The 11,274-nt window shown below is 60.0% G+C and overlaps 1 protein-coding gene across 1 annotated transcript in view; it reads right to left on the minus strand.

Moving 5' to 3' along the window:
• Positions 1-222: 222 nt before the first annotated feature.
• The window catches only part of LOC105509124 (brain-specific angiogenesis inhibitor 1), a 27,256-nt gene continuing 16,204 nt past the window's right edge, over positions 223-11,274 (minus strand). Inside the window, exons 9-18 of the mRNA XM_011938227.1 lie at positions 10,598-10,762; positions 10,281-10,382; positions 8,715-8,821; positions 8,365-8,559; positions 7,381-7,449; positions 6,664-6,772; positions 2,681-2,824; positions 2,083-2,158; positions 1,797-1,899; positions 223-270 (exon numbers count right to left, since the gene is read on the minus strand). Of these exons, the coding sequence (XP_011793617.1) occupies positions 223-270; positions 1,797-1,899; positions 2,083-2,158; positions 2,681-2,824; positions 6,664-6,772; positions 7,381-7,449; positions 8,365-8,559; positions 8,715-8,821; positions 10,281-10,382; positions 10,598-10,762 (1,118 nt within the window). The remainder of the gene's footprint in view (positions 271-1,796; positions 1,900-2,082; positions 2,159-2,680; positions 2,825-6,663; positions 6,773-7,380; positions 7,450-8,364; positions 8,560-8,714; positions 8,822-10,280; positions 10,383-10,597; positions 10,763-11,274) is intronic.

Genomic DNA, 11,274 nt, shown 5'->3' on the forward strand with positions numbered 1-11,274 from the left:
CTCCTCCCTGAACTGTGGACGTCCCTGGGAGGGGGTGGGAGGCAGCCTGGTGGGCTCCAGAGCCAGACAGTGAGTGACAGGTGGTGACAGGGAGGCCCATGCGGGTACACAGACAGCTGGGGGGGCCAGTGGCCGAGACCTAAAACCTGCACCCCTCCCCTACTGGGTCAACCTCCCACAAACCCCACCCCATACCCTCAAGGCCATGAAATCCAAGTGAACTTACACATCCGTCTCATCCCACAGGATACAGGTCTGGTTGGTGGTACCCTGGGAGAGAGGAGAGAGGAGTCAGGGCCCCTGGCCGCCAGGACCAGCCCCCACCCTCGGGTCACCATGGGAACCACCTACAGGTGTGCTGCCAGGCATGCTGCCTGTGCGGGTCCTTAACAGACTGCGTTTTGTGAGGAGAGAACTGAGTCCAGGGCGGAGACAGCAGTGGCCCAAGGTCACCTGGGCTTGGCACAAGTCTCCCAGAGCCCAGGTCCAGTGGCCGGGCTGGGCAGCAATGGCTGAAATCCATCTCTGGTATGAAGCAGGGTGATGGGAAGACCCTTCTTCCGGGACCTAGTGAGCAGGAGTCACCGGGCACACAGTGGCCTCTGTAAGCGCCCTGCACTGCTCTGACGTCCTGCTAGCGTTCCTGGGACACAGCCTTGCCAGGCCTGCCACACACTAGCACTGCCAAAATGGGGCTGTGACAGCAGGGAGGGCCAGCGTTCCTGAGGCTGGATCTAGGGTGCGGCCTGCTCTGAGCAGCTGTGAGACTCAGTCCTCACCCAGCCCTATTGTTCCCACTTGATAAGGGAGGGAACCATGGCACAGAGAAGCTGAACAACTCTCCCAAGATCACACAGCTAGAAAGGACAGGGCTGGGTTCTCCTGTGGCTTCCTACAGCCCTGGCCTGGGCGGAGGCCTGGCACTGCTCAGTCCTGGTACAGTAACCCAGGCAACGTGTTCCCTGGGGGCCCTGGTTCTCAGCCCATCAGAAAGGCATCTTGGCACCTACTCCTCTGAGGCCCGACGAAGAGCTCTGTAGAGCTCCAAGGAGCAGGGTTGGGACCTGGCTGGGGTCACATAGCAGCTGTGGCCTGGAGGCCGGGGCTTCCCGCCGGGGAGTGCTGGGAGGATGCTCCTGTGCTGAAATCCCAGGGCCCCTGTAGGCGAGACCTGGCGTCAGCCCTGGCGGTGCCAGCAGAGGTGTACTTACACCCCCAGCTTCTCCTGGCCGGGCAACTGGGGGCCAGGAGTCATGGGACAGGCTCCACTTCTCAGAAGGGGAACAACCAGGCTGATGGTGGCTGGAGGGCAAAGCGGTTGGAGCCCAGGTGGGGAGTCAGGCACAGATGGAGTTTCAGCACCTCACCTGCTGTGTGACCCTGGGCAAGTCACCGCACCTCTCTGAGCCTGTTTCCCCACCTATAATCCAGGGATAAAAGCAGCTCTCGCAGATTAGAGCTGTTGTGAGGAGGCCTCAAAGGCTTACTGGCTGAGGAGTGGGACAGAATTCACGCACGTGCGCTTCCGCAGGCGTCAGAGTGTGCGCGCGGGTGGCACTCACATCATACATGTGCAGGAGTGGGACAGAATTCACGCACGTGCGCTTCCGCAGGCGTCAGAGTGTGCGCGCGGGTGGCACTCACATCATACATGTGCAGGAGTGGGACAGAATTCACGCACGTGCGTTTCCGCAGGCGTCAGAGTGGCACTCACATCATACATGTGCAGGAGTGGGACAGAATTCACGCACGTGCGTTTCCGCAGGCGTCAGAGTGTGCGCGCGGGTGGCACTCACATTATACATGTGGGCAAATTCAATCTCCAAGGGTGTGCGCAGGGAGCGAGGCGGGGGCTTCACAGTCACGGAGATCACCTTGGAATTCAGGACGGTCGTGTTCCTGCAAGAGACAGAGGCACAGGTGTTGGGGGAGCCCTCCCAGCCCAGGCTCCCCCCAAGGGCCCCTGCACCCCTCGCCACCCTCCACCCCCAGCCCATCATCCACACCTCCAGGCCCCCTGGCCTCCCCCTTTACCTCCTGTGGCTGGGGTCCTGCCCACCCCACCTGCCCTGCGCTGCCCACCTCTGCAGGGCCAGGAAGCTGCCCAGGTTCCGGTAGAGCACGGTGCCCACCACAAACACAGACGCTTCGTCGGCCTCTGGAAGAAAGCGCACTGTCAACCCCAGCCCCCGCTCCCACAGCCAGGGCAGGACTTGGCAGCCTGACCTGGACCCTGCTGTTGCTGGCCTCTGCCGCCCATCTTCAAGGTCACGTCCGGGGCCCTGGTGGATGGTGAGGCCCACCCACCCACGGACACAGTGCTGCAGCTGGGGAGCTGGGGCAACAGCCGAGTGGGAAGAGGGAGACTGGGCCATTCCTAGGGCATCCTGAGAGCTGTGGGCAGGCAGGACGTGGCTCTCTTCCCAGTAACAGGGTCCTTGACATGTGACTCCCTGTCCCTCCCTGAAGTGAGGTGGTTCATCCTGACCCCTCTGCCTGGGCCTCAGGGTTGATCCACACGCCCTGGCCCCAGAGAGGGCAAGGAGGGCTTCCTGGAAACGGGAAGCCCCTTGAGAGCTGCCCAACTCTGAGGCAGCAGCGAGACTCCAGAGGGGTGGTGACCACCCGACTCTGGGGCCCACGTTCCCCATGAAGGTCCCCCGCTCCCTGAGCCCCTCACCTGCCAGCCCCGTGGAGAAGACACTCTTGGACACAGTGACCCTGTCCTCCGGCACCTTGGCCCAGTCACCCGTGGCCCGCCAGCCCTTCATGGGGAAGCTGATGTCAGTGGCTCCGCTGGCTGGGAGCTTATGGATGCTGAGGACTGGGAGCAGGGTCAAAGGGGCAAGAGAGAGAGAGAAGGGAAAGTCACAGATGCAGTGGGGCCTCAGCTGCAGGAGTTGAGGCGCAGGCCTGGCAGTGCAGGGTGATGCCGCGGGGAGCCCATGGCTCAGAGGCAGGGTGTGGGGGCCATCTGCCCCAGCCCCAGCCCCCAGGGTACAGACCCCAACTCCCTGCACCCTGGGCCCTGTGCAGGCTCCACACTCCCTGGGTGGGCCTTGTCCCCAGACCTCGGTGAGGACCAGGAGCAGGGACAGCAAGGAGCACCAGGCAGAGGCTGGGCCAGGTCTGGTCCTGCTGAGTTGGAGCCTTGGTGAGGGGCAGGGGGCCTGCCCCTCCCACCCTCCATGGCCCAGAAGGTGGTCAAAGGCAGATTCTGGGGTCTGTCCTGTGGCCATGGAGGGATCCGCAGGGACCAGGCACCCCCTCAGCGACCCCCACTCCTTCCTGGGACAGGGAAGCCCAGTTTCCCTCCAGCTCTGTGAGCTGATCCCGCCTCCCCTCCCTCTGTAGAAGGGGGATGAGGGCTTCCCTGCCTCAGGGCTCAGGCAGCAAAGGGCAGCATGGGCCATGGTGAAAGAGGGATCCAGTGTTCCCTCCCATTCTGCAAAGGAAGGCGTTGGGGGTGCGGAAAGGCCCTGAGCTCAAGGTGGAGGGGCATGGGGACAAGGCAGCAGGTTTGGGGGCAACTGGACGTGGGGACGAGGCAGCAGGTTTGGGGCAACTGAACGGGAAGAGAGTTTGGGGAAGTGCCGCTGGGGTGGAAGCAGGTGCTGACAGGGACCCACCGCTCTAGGGGAACCTGGCCCTGGGGCTGTGGCCTCAGCGCTAGCAGGCCCCAGTGGAGCCTCAAGAATGCAGCCCAAGATGGGGCAGGGAGAGGAGAGGGCATGAGCATCAGTAGCACCAAATGCAGTTGGGGGCATGGAGGCCCAAGAACAGGGTTTTGCACCATGGATGTCACTGGCAGCCCGAATGGAGGGCAGAGAGAATTCGGACTGGGTGGGCACCCAGTGAGAGGAGGGGTAGGAGGGACCAGCAGAGAACCGGGCTTGAGGACAAGAGGAAACATGCAAAGGACAAGTGGCCTGCACAAGGAGCTGCTGGGAAGCTGCAGTGGGGGATGGGGGCAGATGGATGCTGGAGCAGCGCCCTGGAGCAGGTGAAGGGGTGGGAGGCTGGACACAGGGTCATCGAAGGGCGGTGGAGGGCTGGCGTGGGCACCAGGGTGGGCTGCAGCAGGTGTGCCCGGGTAAGGGGCAAGCTTTTAAATCTTTCATTGGAACAGGATGAAAAGTGGCAGAATTACTGAAATAGTAGCAATCAGTCATGTTGATGTTTCTAGTTGAAGCATTTCACTATGGAAAAATCAGAACTTTGTCTTTGTTTGTTTCTTAATGAGACAGCCTATTGCTCAGGCTGAAGTGCAGTGGTGTGATCACAACTCATTGCAGCCTCGACCTCCTGGGTTCAAGCCATGCTCCCACCTCAGCCTCCCTAGTAGCAGGGACTACAGGCGCACCACCATGCCTGGCTAATTTCTCAAAAAAATTTGTAGAGACAGGGTTTCACTGTGCTGCCCAGGCTGGTCTCAAACTCCTGGGCTCAAGCGATCCTCTTGCCTTGGCCTCTTAAATAGCTGGGATTACAGGCATGAGCCACTGCACCTAACCTCAGTCTTTAATTTAAAAGGTTAACGCTGGTTAGCCTCCCAAAGACATTATAATAAGAATGTCGATCCGTCTTGGGCATGTTTTAGTGGGACTTGTTCAAGTACAATAGGCAGGAAGCTATGGATTCCACCAGACATGTCTGAGTGCTGCCTGCAGTACAGGCCTGGTTGCATGGAAGTTAGGGTTGCTTAATTTAAACGTCCTCGGACTGTTTTAGGCCTGGGGATGGGACACCTCAGGAGTGCCAAGCACCTTCTGACGAGATGAATATTGAAATGAACATTTCTGTTGGTGAAACCACTGGGTCATCAACCCGGTCATGGCACGTCTCTGGGTTTAAGGCTGGCTGCAAGGATCAGAGTTCAAGCCTTCGTAGTCTGTCTACATGCAGCTTCTCTGTCACTGCGGCCTACAGCTCTGACGGTCGGGAGGGATTATTCCTTTCACCTGGCATGCATAAAGAGATGCCATGGGAAGCCGCTCTTGCTGGCGTCCAGTTCTTGGCAGCTGAGTGAGGGAGGGATGTAGGGGTGGGGGCCTGGGCAGAGAAGCAAAGTCCTGGGAGTGAGTGAGGCTGAGCATGGGTGAGTGGAGTGTATGGGATGCACAGGGCGTCTGTGGTGTGCTACAGCTTGAATGCGTCCTGTAAACGCTTACATGTTGGAAACTGAATCCCCAGTTTCTTTTTTTTTTTTTTCTTTGAGACAGAGTCTCGCTCTGTCACCCAGGCTGGACTGCAGTGGCCGGATCTCAGCTCACTGCAAGCTCCATCTCCCGGGTTCACGCCACTCTCCTGCCTCAGCCTCCCGAGTAGCTGGGACTACAGGTGCTCACCACCATGCCCGGCTAGTTTTTTGTATTTTTTTAGTACAGACAGGGTTTCACTGTGTTAGCCAGGATGGTCTCGATCTCCTGACCTCATGATCTGCCCTTCTCGGCCTCCCAAAGTGCTGGGATTACAGGCTTGAGCCACCGCGCCCAGCCTGACTCCCCAGTTTCATCTGCTAATGGTATTTGGGGGTGGGGCCTTTGGGAGGTCATGAGGGTGGCCCCCATGATGGCTTCAGTGGCATTATGGGAAGGGAGACCTCAGCGGGCATTCTTGCTCTGTCTCTCATGGGCTGCCTCTGCCATGCCGTGCTGCAGCAGGAGGGCACTCACTCACAGCTGGAGCTGTGATCTTGGACTTTCCGGCCTCCAGAACCCCTCATCTTTATAGATTACCCCTTCAGTGACAGCAACAGGAAACGGACTGAGACACGGTTATGAAGCACGTGGGGTAACCACAGTGCCCAGGGTTCAAAGTGTGTGCTGGCCATTCCAGGGAACATGGGCCGTGCCGAGCACCCTGGGAGCTGGCCACCAGTTATGTCCTGGGCACCAGTGTAGGCACTGGGCAACGCTCCAGGGTGTGTGTGCTGACAAAGTTCAGCTGATCCTGGTCATATCACTACAGGTTAAGCATCCCCACAGGGGAGGTGGGACTGTCCCTCCTTGGGGCTCTGTGGATCATAGCTGGGGCCAGCATCCACTCCTGGGTCCTTTGCTTCGAGAGACTCTCTGACCAAGGCAGGGAAAGTTTGGGAAATGTGGCTCTTGAGAGGTATTTGAGGGCACTGTATAACAATCATTAAACAGAATTGCGGTGTTTGTAGTGACAGTCACCCTTTACCCCGGGGTTCAGGCACTCACTCGCCTCATCAGTCTCTACCTCCCCATGAGGTGGGCACTGTTATCATCGCATTTTAGAAACGAGGAAACCACGGAGCTGGGTGGAGTCCCGGCCCCTCTGGCAAGGCACTACTGGGACTGACAAGCGGGAAGGTGTGGGCTGCACAGACCCTGCCTCTGAAGCTCCACAGGGAGGACACCGGGGGTGAGAGGCAGAATGAGCCCCGGCTCCCGGTGGGTACATGCGAGGTGCTGGCTGGGGAATGGAGCTCCCAGGTCCGCAGCTCCTGGGCTGTGTCTGATCCCCTCCCAGGTCACATCACCAGCCCTCAGGAGACTGAAAACAGGACCCATCTGAGAAATCGGCTGGGAGAGCCCACAGAGGCTGTCTGGTCACTGCCTCTTTATACAGAGGAGGACGCTGAGGCCCAGGGCTGCAGAGCAAGGCATGGGGGTGGCAACAGGCGGGCAGGCTTACCCAGGTTGTCTGTCACCTGGTATGCATCCCTCAGGTCCTTCATACGGAAGCCGATGACGTCCACAAAGTCCTCCACCAGCCGGAACAGCTCCTTGGCGTTGGGGCCCGCCTGGGGGGCAGGGGGGTGAGCAGCCCAGAGAGGAGGCCCCGCCATACCTCAGCCCCTGCCTCCTTCCCTTCCCTGTCCCTCCTTTTCTTATTGGCCATTTCCTAACATTTCGAGGAAGTGGGGCTGGTGACCTCTGAGTACTCCACTTTGGGGATGAGAACGCAGATGCCCAGAGGGGCTGCTGTGCCCCACCCATGGGAAGCCCAGGCTAGGGGAGAGTCTCGGGATACCCACAGCCCCCATGCCGGGTGCCACCCAGGGCCAGGAGTGGCGGCTGCTGGAGGTCAGCTTGGGGGAATGAGCACTGCCAGAGCCCCATGTGAGGAGGGCTCTATGTCCCAGCCGCCTCGGCGTTCCCATGTGCTCAGTGTTCTCCCGAACCTCCTCACTGAGCCCCATGAAATAAATGACTGTTCTCAGACAAATGAGGAAACAGGCTGGGAACGCTGAGCTTCCTCAGTGCCACCAACACCAACAAGAGGCCATCCTGGGATCCCAACCCAGAGCACCCAGTGGGACCCCACCCCAGGCCAGCTGGAGACCAGGGAGGTACCAGCTGTGCCTGCACCCCTCCTGAGGCTGCTGACTGTGGGGGCCCCAGGCCCTACCAGTTGGGCCTCCTCCCACTTGTCCCGATTCTCCTCTGCCAGCAGGTTGCTAAGGATCTGGACAAAGTTCTGGAAAGAAGAGGAAGAAGGGCCAGTGACAGAGAACAGGGCACAAAATCACCGTTCACTGTGACCAGGGTCAGGACTCAGTGTGTGACCAGGGTCAGGGTTCAATATGTCACCAGGATCAGGGCTCAGCATGTGACCAGGGTTGGAGCTCACTGTGACCAGGGCCAGGGTTCAGTGTATAACCAGGATTGAGGCTCAGTGTGTGACCAGGGTCAGGACTCAGCATGTGACCAGGGTCAGGACTCAGCATGTGACCAGGGTCAGGGTTCAGCATGTGACCAGGGTTAGGGTTCAGCATGTGACCAGTGTCCAGGCTCAGTGTATGACCAGGATCAGGGCTCAGTGTGACCAGGGTCAGGGATCAGTGTGTGACCAGGGTCAGGGCTCAGTGTGACCAGGATCAGGGCTCAGCATGTGACCAGGGTCAGGGTTCAGCATGTGACCAGTGTCCGGGCTCAGTGTGTGACCAGGATCAGGGCTCAGTGTGACCAGGATCAGGACTCAGTGTATGACCAGGATCAGGGCTCAGTTTTGTGACAAGGTTCAGAACTCAGAGTATGACCAGAGTCAGGACATGGTGTGTGACCAGGGTCAGGGCTCAGTGTGTGACCAGGGTCAGGGCTTAGCATGTGACCAGGGCTTAGCATGTGACCAGGATCAGGGCTCAGCTTATGACCAGAGCTCAGCGTGTGACCAGGGTCAGGGCTCAGCCTATGATCAGGGCTCAGTGTGGGACCAGGGTCAGGGCTCAATGTGTAACCAAGATTAGATGAGTGACAAAGGTCAGAGTTTGACCTATGACATGGGTTAGGGCCTGGGCTGTGGTCAGGGTTGAGGATCCATCTCTAAGGCCCAGGAAGGCTCCCCAGACACCTTCCTGACACTCTTTTCCAAAATCCCCCTCGGGGAGCCCACCTGTACGTCCCCAGGGGTGGGGCTGTAGTACGCTCTTCGGAAAATCTCTGTCATGTTCCTCAGGACATCGATGGTGGACAGCAGGTCCCCGCTGTAGCTGGTCCCGTCCTGAGAGATCTCCACCAGTGTCTGGATGACCTCTGAGACCCCCTCCCCCGGCAGCCCTCGCTGAGCCTTGGCCAGGTGCTCCCGGGTCTGTGGAAGACGGAGAGGGCAGGTGCCTTCACCTCTGTGGGACACGTCCAGGCAGCCACCCAGGACCTCCCACACCTAGGACCCTCTGCAGGGTCCCAACCTGTGTGGCCGGGGTGGTTGGGGAGGGGTTGGGGACCCCGGGAACTGGCCCTCACCATCATCTGGATGTTTCTGTAGTCAATGGAAACACAGCGGATGTAGGTGGGCGGCTCCCAGTAGGCGATGCCTTCCTCGTCCAGCTCACACCGTCTCAGGATGAGTCCTGGGGAGACCTCCTCCTTCTCAGGCGGACACCCATTGCCTGGCCCAGGAATCCCACCCTCGGCCCCTGGCGGCAGACCCTCCGGATGGGACCCTGTGGGCCCCAGAAACAGGGACTTGCCCATGGCCTCACACGGAGAGCTGAGTCCACACAAGGACCTCATTCCCTTCAACACATTTCGAGCTGCTACCAGCCCCAGGGACTCAGGACCCAGCAAGAGCTAAGCCTTCAGGAACCCCACTGCCTGGAGGCGGAGCTCTCGGCCGAGCAGGAGCTTCAGAGTTCAGCCATGAGCTCATTCGGAGCCCCTTCTAACTAACTCAGAGCCCTGGAGGGAGTCAGCACCCTGGGCCCTGCCTGGCTGCATCCACAGGGTTACAGGGGCCTCAGCCTGGCCCGGAGACACGGGGGCAACCTTGGGGTGCTGCTGGGCATTAAGGGGAAAACAGCCTTAAACATGGCACACCCTGTGATACAGAGCTCACTCCCAGGACGTCATCAGAGAAACAGCGACAGCTGAGTGTTTAGAGGGTGGCGGCAGCCACAGAAAACTGCCACAAGACAAGTTCAACACCTGACAAGAGCCGCGGGACTGGATGCAGAACCTGGTTTAGATGGGGCCAAAAATGAGGGGCACTGGGAGACCCAGCCATGCATGTGGACCAAAGGCCAGGGGAGGCACGCCACCGTGCGGCCTTCACGTGCTTCATTTTGCTTCTCAGCATTTGCAATCTGCTACCAAGAACATGCCCTGTTCTGTAATCAGAAGAGGGAGGGAGGAGCAGCAGTTGCAGCTGGCAATACAGGGCCCCGCCGCCGTCCCCCACACCTCCCCACAGCAGCTCCAAGCAGAGGAACCCCGACTGCTCTCATCCTACAGAGGAGAACACTGAGGCTCAGGGAGGTTAAGTCAGTTTCTGAATGTCACACAGCAAACAAGGGCAGAACCAGAGTTTGAACCTGGGCTCCCATCCTCCCTGCCTGCTGCCTGTCAGGGACATAAAGCACTTGCACTCCATCAAAAAGGAGGGGTGAAGGAGGCCTGCCCCTAGTGCAGTGAGCCCTTCCCCACGGAGCCCTGCTTTCTCCTTGAGGCTGGCATTCAATGGAGACCTCCTCTTCCTGTCCCTGCAAGCCCAGGGCAAGTGCATTCACTTCCCTGTGCCTCAGTTTCCCAGCTGTAAATGCTGGCGGCTTCTTGGGTTGCTGAGACTCCACGGATGTCTTGTATTAGGGCAGAGCATGGGTGCCAGCCCCTAGCGAGTGCTCGGAACAGCGGCTGCCACAGAGTTCTCACACGGTGCCCTGGGCTCGCGGCTCCACCACCCCGCACCAGCGTACGCAGGCTGTCTGGGCTCCGTGCCTGGGCCGTGTCCCAGTGCTGACAGCACCTCAGCGTGGGCATCACCACGAGGCCAGGACAGGAGCCTCCATACACCACGTGCTCTCCAGCGCTCACCTGTGGCATTGCGAGGGCACCTGACGGCAGCCACCTCTCCCGCTGGCGTCTCCTTCCAGATCACAGCACCAAAGCTGTCCTCATCACAGATCTCATGGGGCTCTGCCAAGGAGCCCAGGACAGGGGTTCAGGAAGGGGTACTGAGAGCCGGCAGCTGGCTCTGGAAGGCCCAGACCCTTGCAAGGCGCCTGGAGCGGGCATCACTATGAGGACAGGACGGGAGCCCCCAACACACCACGTGGGTGACAGCTGAGCCCGAGCCTGCCGCATTGCCACCAGCCCTCCCCACAGCCCAGCCCAGGTGGGAGGGGCCTCACCAGGACACCGCTGGGTGCCGCACTGCCGGTACTCATCCTGGGGGCCCTGGCAGACTGCTCCCCCGAAGAAGGGCCCGGAGCAGACACGCTCCCGTCGCTGGCTGCCAGCCCCACACGTGACGCTGCAACTGCCCCATGACGCCCAGGCCTGCCACTTGCCATCCACTGCAGGCACAGCCAGACACAGGGCACAGGCGACAAGGAGGGCGGGGTCCAGGAGCCACAGTGACACGAGGACACAGACAGGGACGCACACAGAGCCGTGCGGCAGTGAAACACAGGGACCCAGGGATGTGGGGCAGGAGGTCAGGAGAAGGGAAATTCAGACCAGGAGAGGAGAAACCAGTCATCAGCCTGATACAAAATAAAGCAAACTCCCACATGCAGCCAACCCCACCACCCTCCACGCCTCACTGTACACCCCGCTACCCCACGGCCTCCCCACACTCCTCTTCGTCATGGACACCCCAAGTCCCACTGTACACCCTGCTACCCCACAGTCACCCCACACTCCACTTCCCCCACAGACACCCCAAGTCCCACTGTGCACCCCGCTACCTCACGGCCACCCCACACTCCACTTCCCCCACAGACACCCCAAGTCCCACTGTGCACCCCGCTACCCCACAGTCACCCCACACTCCACTTCCCCCACAGACACCCCAAGTCCCACTGTG

The sequence above is a fragment of the Colobus angolensis genome, unplaced genomic scaffold (assembly GCF_000951035.1).
Source record: "Colobus angolensis palliatus isolate OR3802 unplaced genomic scaffold, Cang.pa_1.0 Scaffold17, whole genome shotgun sequence".
Lineage (NCBI taxonomy): Eukaryota > Metazoa > Chordata > Mammalia > Primates > Cercopithecidae > Colobus > Colobus angolensis.